At 51.7% G+C, this 21,515-nt stretch overlaps 1 protein-coding gene across 2 annotated transcripts; it reads right to left on the bottom strand.

Moving 5' to 3' along the window:
* Positions 1–56: 56 nt before the first annotated feature.
* Positions 57–16,370, bottom strand: URM1 (ubiquitin related modifier 1). Of its 2 annotated transcripts, XM_010951192.3 has the most exons (5): positions 16,283–16,370; positions 12,145–12,215; positions 3,911–3,992; positions 1,876–1,924; positions 57–1,515 (listed from the first exon to the last, which is right to left on the bottom strand). In XM_010951192.3, exons 1-5 carry the CDS (start codon positions 16,348–16,350, stop codon positions 1,447–1,449), a joined length of 339 nt encoding a protein of 112 aa, XP_010949494.1. In that variant the 5' UTR covers positions 16,351–16,370; the 3' UTR covers positions 57–1,446. The 2 variants fall into 2 exon arrangements, with proteins under 2 accessions (XP_010949494.1, XP_074218429.1); XM_074362328.1 differs by lacking the exons at positions 57–1,515; positions 1,876–1,924 and adding an exon at positions 1,931–2,084.
* Between the last annotated feature and the right edge of the window lie 5,145 nt (positions 16,371–21,515).

Genomic DNA, 21,515 nt, shown 5'->3' with positions numbered 1-21,515 from the left:
AGGATGATGTTAATGCCCTAATTTTTTTTTTTTTTGAGGTCTCCCTCAAAAAAAGCTTTTTCTCCGGTAACGGGAAGTGGGGCTCAGCAGCCCTATCCATGCCATCTCCATTCTGGGTTCTGGGGCTGATGGCTGCAGCTGAGGGGACAAAGCCTGGCCTCGGACAGATGAGTATGGAAGTGTCCTGGGACCCAGCCTGGGCAGCAGACACTGGCTCTGCCACCCCCTTCTCCAGATGGCCCTATCACCCCTTTGCAGATAGTCTGGGTTTCAACCCCTGCTCCCTTCTTGGGTGAAGGGCAGTTCTGAAAGCCCTAGGCTGAGGACAGAGAGGTTGGACCAAAGACCATGGTTGGTTGAGGGGGATGTGGGGTGCCACTGGTTTCTAAGGATGAAGTTCCAGGCAAGGCTAGTAAACAACCTAGTCTTTTATTTGCCTAAGGCCAGCTGTTGCAGGCACTGAGGCCCCAAGACTTCCAGAAAGGATGGAAGGGGGAGGGGCAAACCATCCTGCCTACCAGGTGCTGCCTGCCCCCATCCTGCTTCCTGCAGGAGGTGGGAGGAGATAAAGTCTACATTTGTGTCATCAAGTATCTCCCCAGTTTTCAGACACTATAAAAATTCAGTTGTTGTTGAGGAAGAAACTGAGGCACACTGACCCCCCACCCCAGGCCTCTACTTGCCAGTCCGAGGCTTAGCCTACACCCTCCTTCTCTCTACCCCCAGTGGAATGAGCTGCGTGCAGGCAGCCTTTTGCTGGGGGGGAGGGTCTCAGGAGCCCATCTGGTGGTCTGTGTTGGGGAAGGCCAGCCAGGGTCAAGGGCTGTGGATGGGGGAGCAGGAGGAGGGGTGTGGTTGGAAGAGCAGCTGCTGGGTGGGGAGGGGGGTCAGCACTGAATAGGGGACCCCAGCTGGGGTTCCATAATGATATCAGTGGGGGACAGGCAGAGCCCTCTGCTGTCCAGATGGGGAAACTGAGGCGGAGACTCCTCCAGTCTTTGAGAAGGGAGGGGCCTGCTATCAGCTATTCAGGTCCATTCATCTTCCCCAGGAAGGCACTGTGGCCCAGGAGCTGGACTGCCTTGTCAGCGGTCACTCAGTGTTTAGACTGAGACACAGGGAGTGGAAGGCAGCTGGGTCACCTGGCCACAGAGACCCCTCTCCACTCTTGACAAACTAAGGGGCACCCTCCCCCATCTCAGCTACTGGGAGAGGGTGTGCCAGGCTCAGGCGCCTGCCTGCCTTCCTGCCTTCCCCTGCTCACGTGCCTGAGAAAGGCTCATTTTTAGCACCTGGCCTCTTTTCCCTGCCTGGAGGGAGCTCAGCGGACAGAGTAGGGAAGAAAGCAGCCAAGGGGGACAGGGAGATCTGGAAGCAGGGCCCAAGGGGGTGTCTGATTGTTCTGTTCTCCCCACCCCAAGGGGGCCCAGGCACAGAGAGGGGCCCTTAGCCGCCGTGCAGCGTGGATATGAAGAGGATGCTGTCCTGGTCCTGAAGCTGATAGTCCAGCTCACCCTGGTCCAGGAGAGAAATGAGAAGACCGTCAAGGGCACTTTTCCAGTTTCTCCCCAGGTGTTGGGAGGGGAAGGGGAGGCCTGGCTGCTCCGGGCGAGAAAGATAGAATTTACCAGAGAAAAAAAGAAGGGGTACCCCAAACATTAACTTGCAAATCTCCAGGATGGAGGAGAGCTCACCACTTCCCCAAGCTACCCATTCCTTCCTCACATGGGGGTAGGGTGTGGCCTCAGTCTGGAGGCCAGACTGGGATAGAGGATTAACCAACCGCCCTATTTGGGCATGATGAGAGGCCTAAGGCTTTCTTACTAAAGCAGTGAGGGGAGGGGTTGAGGGAAGGCTGTCCCCTGAGGTACTGACCAGCAGTTCCCAGTCGGCATCATTAATCAGCACCAGAATTCCTGGCCGCCTGTGGGAAAGATGGTGGTGAGTAGCAGGGCATGAAGGGCGGGAGCAGACAGCAGCAAGGGTAGAGGCTTAGACACTGGGGCTGCAGGAGTGTGCTGGGAGCTTTTCATGTGGAGGTCCCCGTTAAAGATCTCTCAGGAAGTGGAGCTGACAGTCCAAATCTAAAGAAAACCAGGTGGATAGTCTATGGGCCAGATAGAAAATGGATGCAAACTCGACTACCACTTACCAGACCTTGGGCAGGTCATTTTGTTTCCCTGAGCATCAGTTCCCTCATCTGAAAACAGAGTAAATGACAGTGCCTCCCTAAAGAGCTCTGTGGGGGGATGAAGCGGGATGAAGTGTGTGAGGTGCTTGCTTGCCAGCGTCTAGCACGGGAACCAAGTAGTGGCCTATTTTTCCAGGGGTCTAACCTCACTGTTATGGTCTCCTGTGTGTCCCTCCTGAAAATGAGGCTATCTTGGCTTCTCTGAATCAAGGAAGGCTGCCAGTGGCCCTGAGCCCCTGAATGCCTGAGATCAGCACTGCTGTCCTTGGGGGTGACCTCCACAACTGTTGAATCACGACCTGAGCAAAGGGTTCTATGGCAGCCCTATCCCCCAGGGCTTGCAGGTGATCTCTGCTTCCAGGCAGAGGGCCCTGCCCTCTTCTTTTACAGATTAGGCTGCCTTGTTGTAGAAGTAAATTGACTTCTTGGCTCATGGAACCTGGATCCTTTCCTAGGAGGCTAAGCTGGGCCTGGGACAGATATAGAAGCTTTAGGCTGGGGTAGGGATGTCCCCAGTGAACACAAATGTGTGTGCGTGTGCACATGTGAGTGTGCACATGCACACTGACTCCCTGTAATCCTAGACCCGCGCTGTCCAACACAGTATCTATTAGCCACATTTAAATTTAAATTACAATTGGAGGATTAAGAGGTACAAACTATCACGTATAAAATAAACTACAATGATGTATTGCACAATATGTGGAATATAGCCAGTATTTTATAGTAACTATAAATGGAGTATAACCTTTAAAAATTTGTGAATCACTATATTGTATAACTGAAATATATAATATTGTACATCAACCATACTTCAATTTAAAAATATATTGTAATAAAGGCATAAATAAAAAATAGCTATAAATAATAAACAAATTTAAATTACAATTAAAACTGAACACTTAGTTCCTCAGTCCACTAGCCACATCTCAAGGGTTCAATATCTTCATGTGTCTAGCAGCTACCATATTGGACAACACAGATATAGAACATTTCTGTCATCACAGAAAGTTCTATGGGAGAGCACTGTCCTAAATTGTCAAGGGATGAAAAAGTCCTTGGGTAGTATCTTTTTCTCAGTACTTTCTGTACGAAGAGAGCAGCTGAGGCCCAGAGAAGTGAAGTAACTTGCCCAAGGTTCTGCAGCAAGTTTGTGACAACCAGAAAGCAGAATCTAATTTTAGAACTCAGAACTCTGACGGGTCCTTCAGACTTTGTCAAGAAATCTTAAATGTCTTTTTCACCAATAGTAAGCCTTAGTGATTTGAGCAAGCAAATTCAGCTTACTCCAATTGTTATTTATAAGCAGTAAATTTATATTGTAATACTTAACTCCTAAGTAAGCTTTAAAGTGAAGCTATGAGATCTCTTGCTTTTGTCTGTTTATAAGTCTTTGTACACATTATAGATTTGAGATATTTCTACTGCTAAAAAAAAAAAAAAAAAAATCAAAGTCAGAAAGCAGAATCTAAGTTTTTTGATAAATCTACCGATCTCCCGATCTGGGCTTTAAATCCTAACGGTCCAATGTGGTAACAAGACAACTGAACATAAACTTGAGACAGAGCTGGACAGAGGTAGCCCTTTCCTTGGAGGGGTATGGGGAGGACAGAGCGGGAGGACAGGACCCAGAGAAGGCTATAGTTGAACCCAAGGACAGGGTCTCAAAGCTCTTTCCCTATGCCTGCCCTCCTCAGGGAAGGGAAGAAAGGAACTCACACGCTGTCTCCCTGGATGAACAACTCTGGCCGCTCTTTTAGCAAATTCTTCTTGATCCAGACAAGGAGGTTCCGGATGTCCCCTGGAGAGGAAGGCACAGAACAAATTAATGTTAAATCCAAATGATTCCTGGCCCCCAGGGCCTTGCCTAAGCTAGGAGGAAGTGAATATGGGGCTTAGCCCAGGCTGTCACGGCCCCTGAACTTGTGGATTCCCACGGTGAGGAAATGGGTTTGGAAAGGCCAGTGACCTGCCAGAGAGGTCTTCAGAGAAAGTGGCACCTGGCACTGCTAAAGGCTTGAAGAAGAGGCAATGGGGACTCAAGGCAGACAGCAGGAGGAATGGTCACATCTGAAAGGGTGGAGAGACAGACCCCCACCCACTAGTCCTAGAAGATGGTCTAAAATGGCCACAGAGAGGCCTCTGAGAGGGCCCTGAAGATCCCCCTACACCTTTATCTCTCCAGCCAGTACCAGATGGGGAGAATTCGGCTTTGCTCTTGGAAGGGTCTGCATATATTTCCCTTTGTGAGGGAAGAAAAACAATTGCTGAGCTGATAGTATCAGTTAATTTCCTCTGGCAGAGGGAGAGAAGGATCCTTCACCAGCCAGAGACGCTGACAAATCACTGCCCCACTACACCCCCTTCGTAGAGCCCTCCAGGCCAGGGCCGGCCACCCTGAAGAGGCAAGAGGTTCAGGGTCAGGAGGGCCTCTTCTGCTCAGCTGGACACTGAGATTTGCCTCTCTGGTTCTGGGACAGCCACCAAGCACTTTGTACATCATCTGGAGGCTCAGAGCCACCTGTCCCCAGGGCCACCTCTCCTTTTCTGGAAGCAAGGTCCCAGGCCACAGCACACTAAACCTGGCTCTATAAACTCCTCAAAGGCTATGGCTCTCAACTATCCACTCCTCAGACAGAGCATCTCCTGAGGCTGCAGGAGACCCTTTCCTCCCTGAGATGACTTGAGGACTGAAGGCCCTGGGGAGACAGCTAGCCTCTGGGAAGCCAGCAGGAGGCTGGAGGTTAGCTGTCCTCATCCAGAGTCAGTGTCTCAGAGGAGTCTGCTGTCCTGGGCCTGTGCCCGAGACAAAGCTCAGAGGCTAAGGTGGAGAAGGGCCCAAGCAGTGCCTCGGTGCCCCTGCCTAGAGGTAGAGTCCTGGCATGCAGGCGAGGGAAAGGCTGCCAGACAAGGCGAGGCGAGGCTCTCTCCAGTCTAGGCCCAGCATGTGTCACACACAGGACCAGGCTTGGAGAGGGTTTTAAGGCATTCTCATTGGTCTGCCTGCCACCCTCCTGGGAAGCAGACAAGCTGCACCCTGGATGGACTGGTTCACTCTGCTCTGTGCCAACTTCCCTGGGTCGTACGCCAGCAGAGCACAAGGCCATGGCAAAGTGTCCACAGGGTGAGACTGTGCCTTTCAATTTTAATTTCTACTTTTAAACAAAGCAGATCAGAGTCCCCAAGGTTCCTAGGGCGGGCAGGGGATGGGGAGTGTTGCCTCCAACTAGCTGCAGTCCATTTTGACTCCTGGCTGGGTTCCTCCCAGAGGCCTGGGTTTCGAGGTTTCCCCATGGCCTCCATCTTGGCACTGTCTGGTGGGCCGCCAGCCCATATATCTTGCGGCCGCTCGATAGAGCCGCCGGGGTCTGACATCCATCAGCCAGCCCTGGCGGGCGGGGTTGTGCCTGTGTGCGGAGGCGCTGAGAGGGACTGGGCAGTGCCTAGCCTGAGGGCCACCAGCTGCACCTCCACAGCCCTGGCCAGGCTGTTTAGAACCAGGACCCAGTCGGGTAATAGCCCTGGTTCCCTCCAAAAGGGGGCTTCTGCTTTACTCTCGTAGGTTGGGCGGTTGGGGAGGACTAATAGTCATGTCGGGGTCATCCAAGTGATGGCACCATCATGGAGTCCCAGAGGGGTGGGCTGGGGCGGGGGGAGTCGGCTGCGGGTGCTGGCTCATTTATCATGATGCTCCTCTTTGCTGAGGTCATTCCCTCCCTCCTCTGCACCCCCCCAGGCCTGCCCACATTCTTGGTAGCCTGTTACCATGGTGAGGCCACCGCATCACCACCAGTATTGTTCCCCCATGCCTGGATTTGGGGGTGGGGAGAGGTGGAACTCCCTGCTCCCTTCACAGGCTGCAAGGGCCACTAGGCCTAGCCTGAAACACACCCCCAGGGACATCTTGCTAGGCTTGCTGAGGCCCAGACAATATGCAAATAGCCTCTAAGCCAGATGGTCGGCTTCCAAAGGCGCCCAGGGGAGGAGGAAGGGTTAAGCAGAGTCAGGGGCTGGTGGCTTGGGGATGGCTCTGGGGAATCTCAATTTCACCTTCCCCATGGCCTCCTGCCTTCCCACTGCTACCAAGGGTGGTTTCCCACATGGGATTCCATGCGATCACTCAAAAGACAAATATTTACTGGGCAACTACTATGTGCCAGGTGCTAGGGAGATGGCGGTGAGCAAGGCGGACAGAGAGCCTACCTTCATGGAGCTAACAGGACAGCAAGGGAGGCGGGCATTACTTAGTTGTGACAAATGCTATTTCCTTTGTGTGGAATCAGGAAAAGCTTTTCTGAGGATGTTAATGTTGAAGCTGAGGCCTGAAGTAGGAGTAGGGTGGGATGGCAGGGCATTCAAGGCAGAAGGAAGAACATATGGGAAGACCTAAGGCAGGTTGGAATTGGCAAGTTCAAGGTTAATAGAACAGAGAAGGCCAGAAGATCAGCATAAGGTGAGGGCAGAGAGGTAGCTGGGGCTGGACTCTGCGGGGCCTGAGTAGGCCTTGAGAAGGGGCTGCTTGGGAAGAGGCCTCTCCTGTCTTGGGAACCCCAGGGGTACTACCCAGGTGTGTGCCCCAGCATACAGCATGGAACCTCATACACAAAACGCCCTTGAGATGTTTACTGAACATGTGGACAACTGTGGATGGAGGGAGGAGGAGGACAGGTTAAGAACAGGGACTCAGTCTTGGTTCTGAGTTTGACTCCATCACTTCCTAGTTATATGACCTTGGGTAAGGAATTCTCTGCGCTTCCTTCTTTGTAAAATGGGAATGGGAAGAACGCCTCACAGTGTGGTTGTGAGGCTCAAATAAGATGATCCATATAAAGCTCTTGGCACCATGCCCAGCACAGCAACGCTGTAATTCTTCTGAGCCAGACGAAGAGCCTCGATCCTTCAGTCCCTCTTGCTGCCCTGAGCTGCCACTCGCTCTGCCCAGGGACCTAAGGACATGCTCAGGCAGCTCTGAAGGGCTGATAGTGCTGGGATTGGCTGGGGTTTTCTGTGGGATCCACTACCTTTCTATCAGAGCCAGAGAGGGAATGGGGGCACTGGGAGAGTGGTGAGGGGCCCCAACACTAGCCTTCCCACTGAGTTAGATGTTCAAGTCCCTAAGCTGTTCCCTGGCCAACCCAGGTGGAAGGGATCATACTCTGAGGCTGTGGGTGGTGGGAGCCAGACTGCCCCTGGGCAGACAGGACCAGAGGAGGGTGATAAGCACCCAAATATATTTTCTGGTACTGGAAGCCTTGGGACCTGGCCTGTCCACCGGGAGTGGGAGCTGCTGTTCCCAAGGAGGAGTGGGAGCTGCTGTTCCCATGGAGGAGTGGTTAAGAGCTGGGATTCTGGAGCGGGGAGGTGCCAGGCTGTGTGCTAGATGGCCTCAGGTAGGAAGTAACTTCACCTGTCTCAGGGTAATCCTCTGACAAATGGGGATAATAACCCAAACTCCTAATGCCAGCAGCAGGCCCAGTACAGTGTCAAACACACAAGACGAATGTACACTTGCCCACAGTGACTTAGGATTCCTTATCCTGTGGGCAACCAGAACCTTCTCCTAAAGGCTGCTGGGAATCAGGCACCACCCATGCCCCTCCTTAGAAAGGCTTCCACCAAAATCCCTCGCCCCAGTGGATGTGTCCTTGTCTGGGGACAATGACCACCCACTGTGGCAGGGCCCCTAAAGGAATCAATGCTAGCTCTCTGACCCGAAAGAGACCAATCTCCAGGTCTCATCTGAGACTGCATCCCGGCTGCAGCAGACCCTCATCCCCTTCTTGACCGCCTCCAGGGAGAGCTTTCCTCCCAGCCAGAAATCTGTCTTCATGGCCCTCCCACCACCAAGCCTGGTTGGTTCTGGGGACCAGGCCAACAAATGTGGCCTCTCTTCCGCACACGACAGCTTTGGGAGAGCCGGCTCCCCTAAGTCTTCTCTTCCATAGGTTAAGCCGCCCCTGTCCCCACCAAGTCCACCAGGCTTCAAGACGAGGCTCTTCTGGGAGCCCACCCCCAGTTGAAAGGGGAGAAGAAAGAGCTGGGATGGGGGGAGTAAAAGAGAAGAGAGGGTAGAGGGAACATCAGAGGGTCCATTTACAAGTGAATGGGGGTAAGAATGGAGCAGTTTGTGGGCTAAACTGGCCTCAGAAGGAGGTTTACAGATGTGCGAGGGGACGCTCCTCATTGTTTAATTAAGCAGAAAGTGGACCTTTTCAAAAGCAATTTTGCACAGGGACTGGGAGGGGTGAGGGGGAGAGGGTGGTGGGGAGGGGATCAGCAAACAGGCCCCAGAGCGGAGAAAGGAACAGCTGGCCCCAGAGAGGCTGTGAAATGCATGCTAAGCAGTTTAAAGCGCCTGGGAGCTCCCGGGCAGCTCCTGCCTCCCGCACCAGGCACCCTTTAACACAATGCAGGGCAGAGGAAGAGGGGCAGGGAAAGGTGAGGCAGACACGTCTCTTCCTGGGAGCTGAGGCAGGTGATGCTGACGCTGGGACTGTCGAGGTTCGGGGTTTTCTCCAGGCCACTGACCAACCAGGACTGGGAGCTTGAATTGAAGGGATCCTTGATGCACAAAAGCCAGCTCCCAGTGGCCACAATGCCCAAAGCTGGTGGGTGCTTACAAATCCTGGCCAATAAAGGAGATGGCCTATTTCCTGCAGATGGCTGTGAAGGCTCCCTCTAGACACACAACTTCTCATTAGAGCAGTGCACCCTGCTTCCCAGAACTGTATACTTAGATCTGGAAACAACTTTTCCAAACTGCAGATGTCAAATAGATAATCAACTCAATAAAGACTAAATCTAGCCCAACCTCCTGTTTTACAGGTGGGAAAAAAGAGGCCTGCAGGAAATCACTAATTTGCAATCACACATTGCCAGGGCTCCTCTCTTGCAATCCCAGCCCTTTTGGCCTTGCTCATCCTCTTCTCCCAAGTTGGCCGAGTTGGAAGCTCTCCCCTGGCCCTGGACCCAGGGCCCTGGAGTCCCCTGGTTTGTGAGACTTGTCACAATCCATGATCTTATGGCTGCTATTTTTCTCTGCTGGAGTCTCCAAGACCTGCTTGGCCAAGTGGCAGCCCCTGGGCCGGGAAAGCTGCCAGACGGCAGATCTGGGCACAGGCTTGGGGGAAGACTATGGCTCTCCCAGTGGCACCAGGCCCCTGCCCTCCTGTTGGGCTCCGTGTGCCAGGGTAAGGCCTGGCAGCTGCCAACCAGCTCTGCGGCTGTGATGTGACCTATGCCTCTGGGTACAGCAGAGCAAAAACAGGAGCCAGAGGTAGAGATCCACAGCCAAGGGCCCCAAAACTGAGCACAAGGGCCATTTCAGCTGCCTGCCCTGCTTTCTTTCCTTTTATCCCAGAGAGGTGAGGATAGGCCCCCACGCAGCCAAGCAGTAGATGGGAGGATGAGGGATCAAAAACTTGGGTCTTAGCCTTCCTACCTGAGTTAACTTTGGACAGGTCACTCTTTTTCTCTCTCTCTCTGAGGTTTTGTTTCCCTGTCAATAGGGAATCTACTGGGGTTATCATGAAAATTGAAATAAGTAGCGGTTGGAGGCACGAAAGAAAGTACAAAAATCAGAAAATACATTGCACGTTTGAGGTGTGTGACTCAGGGAACCTCCTGGGATAAATGGTGATGGGTCAGTGGTACCATAAGGACAGTGGAGACCCTGACATCTGGTTCTGAATCCCAGCTCTGCCATTTCAATAACTGTATGATCTGGGGCAAGACCTCTGACATCTCTGAGTCTGGGTTTCCACTTCTTTTTTTAAAAACACTTTAATTGTGGTATGATTCCTGCACAGTAAACTACACATATTTCAGGTGTACAATCTGATGAATTTTGGTAGATGTACACACCAATGAAACCACTACCATAATCAAGATAGCTAACACTTCCATCACTCCCCAAGAGATGCAAATTTCGAATTCCCAATTTATCCCTTCCCACCCTCTTTACCTCCTGGTAACCATGTTTGTTCTCTATGTCTGTGAGTCTGTTTTGTAGATAAGTTCATTTGTGTCCCCCTTTTTTTGATTCCACATATAAGTAATATCATCCACTTTTTAAAATAGGAATAATAATGGTAGCTACCATCTAAGAATTTGTGACAATTATTTGCACCACCAACTGGGGCTTTGCCTACCATGCCAAACTCAGCCTGTGACCCTTATGACGCTGGCCTTCCTTCCTTCAGTTCCTTGACCACCCCAAGGCCTTTTGCCCCGGGGGGCCTCTAGCCTCTACTTGGAATAGGCCCCATGCACCTCGGCCCTCTCTCCAGTTTATTTGGCTGGCTTCTTTTCATTCCTCAGGCCTTGGCCTCAAAGTCACCTCTTTAAAGAGGCTTTCTCTTAACACCTGTTATCTCATTCAAAGCACCCTTTTGTCCTCCTCCCACCTGTGATGACCACGTGTACGGTTACACATTTACGTGTTTACCTGTTCACTGTTTGGCTCCACTTCCGTCATGCTGTAAGCTCCATTAGGGCAAGAACCGTATCTGTTTTGCTCACCACAAGTACTCAGCAACTAGTACAGTGCCAGGCACAAAGGAGGCACTCATAAATACGTGTGCCAACTACAGGAAGGAATAAAGTACTTATTTCCACACCTGGCACTCAGTGAGCATTCAGCCACTGAATAAATAAAAAGGACTGGAATTATTAAACTCTGGGACTTTCATGTCAAGCAAAAGCAGGGGGAAATAAATCACAACTTGTGGTATTTTAATAACTTCCAGTTGAATCTGTCAGAGGCTTCTGAGACCCCCTTGTTCCCTCCCAAGGCTGCATGGCCATCTGTCAAACCAAGAAACCACCATCATCATCCCAGGTCTTTCCGTACCAGAGACACAATCCCACGGTTCCGACGTGGGACCCTAGGCTCCTGCCGACAGCCAGCTCCAGAAGGCAGTGCCCTGTTCCTTGGTGAGTGTCCCTGGCCTTTGAATGTGGCACACCGACCCACCCTATGCCATTGCTCTCCAACCCAAGGGAGGCTCAGAGACAGCCTTGGTAGCCATTGAATTTGGGCAACAGCTGTCTGATTCCTGGCAGATGCATGTCCAGTTCCAGAAGGATCAAACCTCACTTGACCATTTTCTGCGGCCCTCTCCAGGAACCTCATTCCCCTGCCTCCTCATACAACTGACTTCCTCTTCTTCCCAGAAACGTCTCAGCCCCAGGTGAGATGGGCTCCCATTCCTGAACACTCTGCTCTCGCTAGGATCCACTACTAGGGCTGCAAAGCACCTCCACAGTTGCAACATCCAGCCCCTGCCTCTAGGCTACACTGATATTTACCCCACTGGATCTCCACCCCCAGACCCCCCGTCTGAAGGCAGGGTCTGTCTCTTCAGTGCCTGGGACATGGGCTGCCACACAGGAGGTGCTCAGTATGTATTTGTTAAAGAAAGAGGAACAGGTATTTGAATGAAAAAATGGAAAAACCCCTTGGTCACCCTGAGTCAATCTCTCTCCTCCAACCTTCTTTTTGGCTGGACACTTTCCTCCTCATCCAAATCGTCTCATCATAATGGAAGCCCATCTACACTGTTCCATTTTTGATGAAGGCTACCAATAATAGAGATGCTTCGTGTCTCTAATAGGTATAGCTGGCATACACCTTCTGGCAACCCTGAGAGATAGGGACTACCACCTCCACTTCACAGATAAAAACACGAAAGCTCAGAAGGGTGAGGTCACTGGCCTAAGGTGCTCAGGGGACTCAAAGTCAAGCCCGAGTTCAGAACCTGGGTTCATAAGGACTAAGCAATGCCATCTCCTTCCTATGAAGCTGGCTGGTCCCAGAGAGGATGGGGGAGAGTACTTGGAGCTCTTCTTTCCTCCTTCCCCTGCCACTGGCCAGGGAAATCCTACCCAATCCCACTTGAACAGGGCTGGGTGACCCTGTGGAGCAGCTCCTGCCCAATGGCGCCCATACTCACAGGGTTCCTCCTGCCCAGGCAAGGTGACCTGATGTTTCTTCACACCGTCAAACAGGAGCTCCGCACCGCCTCTGCAAAGGAGGGCCAGAGAAAGAGCTGGGTGAGCTCCTGCAAACGCCTCGCTGAGATTGAAAACTGAGGAGGGGGCTGGCACCAACGCCCAAGAGATGCAGAGACCAAGGTTCAGAACACCTTGGGTACCAGTGATCATTCTCAAATGTGGCTTCCTGCATGGTAACATAGGACAGAAACAATTTTTACTAATATTTAAGTATCCCAATTTGCAGACCCTTATTTTTCCTACTCTGTTTTCTCAAGAGGTAGCTTAGCATACAGGGGCAGGGGCAGAGCACAGGCTCTGGAGTTCCACCTCGCCTGATGGTGAGACTCTGAGCACATGCCTGTATCTTCTCAAGCCTCAGTCTTTCCATCTGCAAAAATGTTGAGAAGCTACCACATGGCACACTGGACACCCTGTGTATCTAGAGGTTTCCTCTGGCCGAGTGAGGCTTTGAAATGCCCCTGCCTGTGCCCCCTGCTGCTGGCCTGGTGGGCACACCACAGTGCTGGAAGGTAAGAGACCCCACTGGGCTTAGCAATAACCTTGCCATTTACAAGAATGTGCATCATCTTGTTTCATCTTCAAGGAATGCCAGAGAAGGGGGTAGAGAGGCAGACATCATCAATTCTATCAAATGGGGAAGCAGACTGAGGCCAGGAAAGATTAAGTAAGTTGTCCAAGGCCAGACAGGCAGTGGCTGAACTAGGAGTTGAATTCATACTGGTTTCTCACAGAAAAAAAAAAAAAAAAAAGACTCCCCAAGGGTCAGAAAGCCCCTTGAGGGCAAAGTCTGGTTCATTTGTGCGCTAGCACCTGGCCGACGGACGGCTGGGACAACAGAGATGCTGGGAGCCAAGTCCAGAAGTCAGGGCTCATGCTGCAGACACTCGGTCTCTTTCAGTGCCCCACACTGCTTCTCCCTCTGGGTCCCCTGACCCCCACCTCAGACTTCACGTGGATCTTAACTGAGAAGGCCTTAACAGACTTTTGACGGATGTGACGCCTCCCACCCCATCACCCTTTCCCAACTTCAGAGAACAGAGATGTCCTGAGACAGTCCACTGGGAGGCAAAGGCAAGGCAAGCATTGTCACGGGGGAAACATGGGGCGACTGTCATCCAAACAAGGTCACGCTTTGTTGATGCAGAAATGTGGAGGGGGAGAGGAGGCCCATCTGTGGCCGCACGCAGGGCCATTTCAGCTGCAGGCCCGCACAGAGCCTCCATTTATCCCCTTCCAAGAGCCTCGTTCTCTCCTAGGTGGGGGCTGGCATATGCAGCAGCTGGGGTGGGGGAGGGCAACAGGCAAGGGGTGACAGGAGTTGGGGGGTCAGAGGAGTGGGAACTGGAAGCATTGGGATCTAGGCAAACAACCCAGATTGGCCAAACCTGGTGGTGCCAGGCTCAGAGGCCGAGGCTGTTTTTCCCTTCACATGAGGATAAAGAACCAGTCTGGCTCGGAGATTGACCAGCCACTGCTGGGCTCACTAGCCCTGGAGGGAGGGGTTGGCATTTCTGCTGTCAGCACATCTGGAGGGGAGGAAGGTGCATGCCCAGCTTCTGGAGTGATTCAGGGAGGCAGGCAAGGGGCCTGATTTGGTCCCAGAAGAAAACCAAAGCCAGACTCTCTAATGTCCTACAGGATTTGCTATTCAGACTCCACTAAGGGATTACATCTTAAGATACTTCATCTTCCCTCCAATCCCCAGTTCTTGGTGGGAGGTGTTTGTTGGTACCAGTGACTGGTACAGACAGTCCCACAAGGGCCTCCACTTTTTCTAATTATCTTCATCTTTTTATCTTAAATATTTTAATTTTTATTTATTTCCCCTTTACCTGCTGGAATGCAAGTCTGCCTAAAATAGGACCTGGTACATAGTAGGCACTCAAGAAATATTTGCTGAATGAATGAAAATGCCCATTTCCCCCATTTCTTCTCTGACCTCAATGGCATTCCCTTACTTTGCCAAAACCTCTCAGACTCAAGAAAGAGGAAAAGGGAAAAGGAAGAGGGAATCTCACATCTGGACTACAGGGACATAAAACACATATGTACTACCCACTCTGAATCCTGTGTGACCTGAGAAAATGCTCTGCTAAGGACAGTTCAGGAGGCAAGACAAGGATGGGGGAACTGGTCACTGACAAGACAGAGAAAGCAGGGAGAGGTCTTCTAGAGAGTCTATGAGAGCTGGTGGGGCTGAAAGGACCACATGTACTCAGGGGAAAGAGGCAAAGTCCTAAACTAGACTCTTCAAGGATGATGGTGGCACTTGGGGACAAAAGGGAGAGAATGATGCGCAGGGCATCTTTGTAAATGTAAATCTGCTTAGGTTCAGAATAAAAGGTGAAGAAAGTGTGCTAAGAGATGTAGGAAATGGAAGAAAGGCCAGGGGCAAAAACATGCATTGAGACAGAGACAAAGAGAAAAGGAATCTGAGCTTGGCATACATATTGGGCATTCTTGCTTCCCGAGAAGCTGCAATTCTCATGGGACATGGCGGTGGTGGGTGGAGGGAACACTGGCTTGCCTTGTCAGGGCTCACTTTTGCTCTTGGTGGTTAGGGAGGCTGAGATGGTCAAGCCAGAAAAGCTAGTCAGTAAGCTCCGGAGGGCAAGGACTACATCTTCCTATGACCTCCCCACTGCTGCCAGCACAGTACCTGGCAGACAGAAGACATTTCTGATGAACAAAAACCATGTCTGACTCAGTGAGAATGAAAGGTAAGCAGGCTATAGGTAAACTTTAACACTGGCAATCTGCAGCTTCTCCCTTTTCAGTTCTGCTGAGGCCTGTCAAAGTAGCAGATATCCTTCTAGAATCCCCAGGGTATGGGGGAGCATAGCTGGGCCAAGAGTCAGTGAAGTAAAATAGTCAGAAGGCTAGACTAGCATAGTTCTAATTGGACCCACAGGGCCAGACAATATCATCAATTAAAATGCAGTTAACAGTCATGAGAATACCCCCTTGTAAGAGACAGAAATGCTGAATACTGGAAGGCATGGACAAAGTTCTATTTATCTTTGTATCCTCTGTGCCTGGCTCACTGCCTGGCACATGGTAGGCACTCAATAAATGACTGGTGAATGGACTACGCAGTGAAGGGAAAACATGAAAGAAACTGGGGGCATCCAATGGAAGGAAAGGCATTTATAGGCAGATATTTCAGATTCCCATCCCAGACTTTTCCTTTCACATAAGCCGTGGTTTATCTTCACATACACACGATTCTAGTCCCAGCTTTTCCCATGTGACTCTAGAAATTATACCATCCATCTCTTAGGGTCTCAGTTTCTTTGCCTTCTCTTTAAGCTCTGCAGTTTCTCTCAGCTCGGAAATCATGTAACAAACCTTCTGTTTGTAGAAGGTAGAAAATAGCGGCTTGAATCGACTTCCTCCCTGGTCTGTGTTTCTTCAGTTATTGGTGCCCCAATCCTGCACTTTTCATCCAGTGCATACTGTACTGTCAGAGTTAGTCTCCTCAATTGTGCTATCTTAGCCTCGTATCTCCACCAGACCCAAGAGCTGCCGAAAGCACTCAGCAAGTATGCTGAATGCACTGAAAGGGGTTCAGTTCTGTTTTAACACCACCAAATCTTGAAAAAGAGAGGAAAGGAGTCCCGTCTTAGCTACACATCCCACGAGAAACAGGACTCCAAGAGCCATGTAAACGGAAATTGCTGCCCGAAGTCAGAAATCAGAGGGTGAAGGGTGGTTCTTCTAAGTCCTAGCAGCTCAGATGCCAGACACACGGGTCTGGTCCGAAATAGGATTGGCAAAGAAGGTAGGGAGGCCTCCCGCTAACCATCAAGGCTTTTGAGTCCGGCAGGGCTCAGGGCACTGAGGAGTGCCCAGAGCGCACCTCCACGCCGAGATGTGCGCCTCTATTCCCGGACATACGGCCTCGTCGCCCAGGGAGACCTAGCCTCTCAGACTCTCCGAGGCGGGTGGCGTAGCTCAGGGAAGTAGCCGGGAGCCTCGGGGATTCGGTCGTGACAGGCCCCAAGGCAGAGGGAGGGGAGTTCCGGGCTCGACGACTTCAATCCATCCCCATGGCGCCCCAGCTCTGTGACTCACCCGAACTCCACCTCCACTGACAAGGGCGCTGCCATGTTGAGGAAGCCAAGCTCACAGGAAACTCCCATCGACTTCCGGCGCCACCGCCCCATTTCCGGTCGCCGCTGACGGAAGAGGCGGTGCCCGGAAGACTCCTCAGCTATTGGAGGAAGGCTCGGAGCTGCGAGCTGAGGCTGGAGGGTTGCGGGCGCTGTTGGGGGATTTCGAGTCGGTCCTCCTGTGCCGTTTAGGGACGGGACTCAGCCAGGGTGGGCAGCGACTTGCACGAGCCACAGCTAGGCGGAGGGGAGCCCCGACATCTTTGCGCCGTGACTGTGAGCCACATTACTGTTTCTCTTGCATTAGTTATAAATTCTCTTCAGTCTGCACACCGCTTGGGCGAGCCTGTCCACGCCTCTTGACTTGTATTAGAGGTGACCCCCAAATCTTTATTTCCAGCCCAGAAACTTCTCTCCTGAGCCATCGACTCGCAATCCAACTGCCCCTTTCACTGTCGACTTGGATTTCACTTATTCAGCGGATATTTATTGCACGTTCTCCGTGTGCCAGGCATTTAGGTTGGTGCTAATGAATGCGGTGGTGAACGGACTAGGCAACGTTCCTGCCTTTAGGGCACTCACAGTCTAGTGGGGGAAATTAATCAAATAAACATACCAGTCCTGCTAATAAATGTAAAATCTCAAACTGAAAGAAATGATATCAAGTTATAAGGACTTAAAGGAAAAAAAAAAAAAAAAAAGGATTGGACTGGACTTGAGCTGAACTCTAAAGCCTGAGTTGAGTTAACTAAGTGGATGTGAGGAAAGAAAAACCTCTGGGAGCATTTCAGTGAGAACAGAAGGTGCAAAGTCTCCGGGTGGGAGAACACGCTGGAGCACCAAGAGAAGAAGGTGGAAATTGGGGAGCAGAGGGCCTGGGAAGAGATGAGGCTAGAAAGGTGGGCAGGGGCCGAATCATGCCTTGTGAGCCAGGTAAGAATTTCAGTCTCTAATTTAGGAGTAATGATAGGCCTTTAAAGGATTTTGGGGGGGTGTGTGTGCGTGCGTGCATGTGAGTGTGTGAAGAATTTGCGGGGGTGAGCGAGATTATTTTTAAAATATCCTTCCCGGCTGCAGTGTGGAGATTGATTTGGAGGGGAACAGGGAAGAAGATAGGGAGACCACTGGAGCCTGTTGCCAAAGCCCAGGGGAGAAAGGGAGGGAAGTGGATGTCCCAGGGCATCTAAGCCACACTTCCAAAGTTGGTGAAGTATAGTCTGGTGGTTAAGGGTGAATGTAATGACAGAGTCATCACTAAGAGGTGGGAGTTTACATACCAGCTTTATGTCCAGGCCCCACCATTTCCTGTTTTGTGTCTTTGGTTAAGTCCCTTAACATATTTGTGCCTCAGTTTCCTCATCTGTAAAATGAAGGTAATAACAGCCCCCGTAGAGTTGCAGAGAGAACTAAATGAGTTCTTGGCACAGTGCCTCATTCCCTAAAACAGGCTCCCCTGTGTTCCTTATCCCAGGGACACCACTGCCATCCACTGAAACACCCAAGCAAGAAACCTTGACATTGTTCTTAATTCTCTTCTACATCCAGTCACCACATCTGTATTTGTCTCCTTCCAAAGCTGATTTTGCAGCCCTGAATTCTATTGCCACCCCTGTCACCTCTCACCTGCACCTCCTTCTCTGGCTTGCCTGCCTCCTACCTCACTCCGTCTGGCTGCAGCTTCCTTGTACAGCAGCTCCACAGATGGCCCTGAGCCCCTTCAGTGTACCAGGCGTTGTTCCAGGGCATTGGCAAAATAAGGACAAATGAGACACAGCTCTGGTCCTCTAAAAGCACAAAAGAATCCTATGGCAAATGGAAAGACCCCACATTCACCATGCTATGTGGAACTCAGTTTCCCTAATCTGTAAATAAGGCTTTGGGACCAAATGCTCTCTTAAGGTCCTTTCAGCAAAAAGATATTTTCATTGGCTCTTCCAGAGTTGAGCTCTAGAAACCTTGCCTGACTCATCTTAGATCCTTAGCTCGTAGTAAGGAGCTTAACACATTGTAGGGGTTTGGTAAGTGCTTGCTGAATGAGTTAGTTAATGAATGAATGAGTGAATACATATCAGTCCGTTGCTGAAAGTCATTTAATGGCTTCTCTTTGCCAACAAGGTAAGGACCTCTCACCCTCGCCCACCTCTGAGCTGAATATCCTCTAACCCTGGGAATTGCTGCCTCCTGGGGCTGGAACAGGAGAGGTAGGGAGCTTTTGAAAAGGTCCATCCATTTGACAAACAAACATTGAGCACCGGTTAAGTGCCAGGTCCAGTGCTGGTGCTGGGACTCAACGGTGAACAAAACCAAGGGGTCCCTGCCTTCCTGGGGCTGATGTTTCTGGAAGAGACACAGACATAAAAACAGACCACACAGTGCAATCAATGTTATAACGGGGAAACACAGGGGCCCGCAAGAGCTGGAGGAGGACCCCTTCCAGCCCCGGGATCAGGCAAGGCTTCCCAGAGGAAGTCACATCCAAGCCCATGTCCCAAGGAACTGCGGGAGGTGGAGGTGGGCAGGATATGGCGTGTAGGAAGGCCAGAGGCACTCCTTCCCGTCCAGAGGAGTGGGAATCCTTCCCACATTTCAACAGGCAGGGGGGCCTCCAACTTTTCCTTGCATAGCCCAGAGACTGGGAGCTCACTCCTAAGTAAGCCCCTTCTGTGAATGCCTGGCTCTCAGTCTTAGAAACTCTTTTCTTCTGACCCCCGGCCTACCTTACTCATCCTCCTAATTAGTAACAGTAATACTTTAACATGTATTTATTCAAAGAGTACTGAATGCCCACTTTGCATCTGCCAGGTGCTTTATAGGCATTATCTGATTGATTTCTCACAGGGGCTACTATTGGGTCCATTTTCCAAATGTGAAAACTGAGGCTCAGAACTGGTGACTTGTCCATGGACCCCTATGTGTCCAGCCCCAACCCCAGGTTGTTATGCCTTCAGGATTCTTGACGCGCACTGTGTCCTGATAGGCTTGGCTCACCCAAACGTCTTCCCCTGGGATCCACACAGAAAAGGGACTTGGGCCCCAACCCCTGTCCCTCTAGCAGGCTGGCCAGCCCGGGCGTTGGCCTCCATCCCCTCTGAAGCTCCTAGGGAGACAATGGCAGCGTCTGCGGGGGAGGCAAGGGCATGGGTGCCCCCCTGCCCACTGCCTTTTGTCTCCCCGCCTGCTCCCCTCGTGCTCCCTGGGAGGCTGGGAGGTGCCTCTCACAGGCTTCCTCCTCCCATTCTTGTGCTAATTGGGTGTCAAGCTGAGATCAGTGAGAAAGAAATCCGCCCCGGCTCGGGTTAAACTGCCGCCAAAGACGAGGGCTGAGCCCAGAATATCATTAGGCTGGGAGGAAGCTGGGCCCCCTCCTCCAAGGGAGGGGCTGGCCACGCATTCAGGCCCCTTTGAAAGTCACTTGGTTGCGCCTTCCCTTGCTGCCAGCGCCTCAATGGGCCCCTTGGACGTATTTAACCTTCTTCCCAGGAATTGAAAGTGATACGCCCAGCACTGGCCTGGGCAGCCACTTGCCTGTCTGAAGGCGGTAGGACCTCCGGGGACGCTCAAGGCAGGCCCCTTCCAGCTTCCCCAGTGCAGCGTGCAGATGGGAACACTGAGGCTCTGGGGCGGGGGCCTGCATCCAAGCGCTGCTATTCCTAGGCCCTGTGACTGCCCCTCTGAGCCTCAGGTTCCTCATCTGTGGAATGGGGTTAAAAATAGTAGCTGCTTTGTGTTATGGGTTTAATGAAATAATGCATATAAAGTGCTTGGCACTGCATCACGCACTAGGAAGTGCTCCATGGTGGTGGCTGTTAGCAAGTCGAAGGAAGCGGGTTTGGCCTGATATAAGGATTTCCTAGCTGAGCTCCCAGACCTGGAGGTGTGCAAGGATAAAGGCCCACAAAGGATTCACTTTGCACACCTTGCCTCAGCTCTCCCCTAGCCCCACCCCTGCAGCCTCACGACCCTTCTTTCATCAGCCCTGCTCACCCTTCACCTCCATGCCTGTTTCACTGCTCCTTCTGTCTGGAACATTCTTACCCCTCCTATTTTTTGATAACTCTTCTTTGAAAGGCCCCTGTGACCATGAAACATGACCCCTCCACCCATCAGGGCACTGGGTTAGGGTGCAGCTAAGCAAATACCCTTTGCTTCCTGACTTAACAGCCCCCTCTCCCCTGCCCCCAGATAGTGGGCTCCCTGAGGGTAGACCTAGGGTCCGGGTCTCTCATACCATATCCCCGCCACCAGCTCCCTGCACAGCATGGGCCTTTAGAATCTGCCCCATAAACGAACTTACACTGCGCTTTGTAAACCATGGGGCACTACAGACATATAAGGAAATGCCCAATAAACAGGAGCTATCATTAACTGACTTCACAAGCACTGTGTACCGAGCACTTCCTGCAGGCATGGGAGACGACTCACAGCCATGGCTTGAGATGACCAGAGGCAGACAGGAGAGCTGCAAGGCCCAGAGGCCCACCAGTCCCGTCCCTTCACGGAGGGGATGTGGGCAGAGCGGGGTGCAGCACAGAAGTGGGAAACTTAGACCTAGTCTGGGGTATTAACACCTGAATATATCTCGTATTCTTTTAGCTACCACGTACTGAGCACATACCAGCACCAGACCCCTTGCTAAGAGATTTCCAAGCACGATCTCATTGTATGTTCATAACTGTCCCAAGGTAGATTCCTAGATCTCCATTTACAGGAGAGGAAACTGAGGCTCAGCCTGGCAAATAGACTTGAACCCAGGTCTGATTGACTCCCAAGCTGGAGCTTTAAACCACCACTCCATACTGCCTTTCAGTGATGGTGTTCAATCTGGGGGAAGGAACAGGGGCCTCCTTCCCATCGGAGAGCATTCATTGCTGAGGGTTAAAGACACAAAGCTTCACTGTCAGCCAAGTCCAGCTCCTCAGAAGCCCAAAGGCCCACCAGGGAGTCCTCTGGGCTGGGTACCTGCCTTGGGGTGAAGGAGGAACTTACAGTCCCTCTTCTCAGCTCCCCTGGCTGAGCACTAAGGACTGGACCTGATTCTGCAAGCCCCATGCACCCTCTGCTGGTCACACTGGGCCACCGCAGCCATGCCTGCCACTCCCAAACCCCACTGAGCATTGCTCTCCAAGGGCCAACTCCAGGTCTGCCCCTCTCACTTCTGTCAAGAGTGGCACCAGACTCCTCAATCTTTCAAAGGT

This window comes from Camelus bactrianus, chromosome 4, assembly GCF_048773025.1.
Source record: "Camelus bactrianus isolate YW-2024 breed Bactrian camel chromosome 4, ASM4877302v1, whole genome shotgun sequence".
Classification (NCBI taxonomy): domain Eukaryota; kingdom Metazoa; phylum Chordata; class Mammalia; order Artiodactyla; family Camelidae; genus Camelus; species Camelus bactrianus.
Note: the sequence above shows the minus strand (reverse complement) of the source record. Positions and strands in the feature narration are given on the sequence as shown.

Coding starts and splice junctions, on each gene's coding strand:
- URM1 (XM_010951192.3), bottom strand. CDS start 16,350: ATGGGAGTTTCCTGTGAGCTTGGCTTCCTCAACATGGCAGCGCCCTTG. Junction 3,993..12,144: donor GCCTGGGCAGGAGGAACCCT/GTGAGTATGGGC, acceptor CTTCCTCTCCAG/GGGACATCCGGAACCTCCTT. Junction 1,925..3,910: donor TTCATCCAGGGAGACAGCGT/GTGAGTTCCTTT, acceptor TCTTTCCCACAG/GCGGCCAGGAATTCTGGTGC.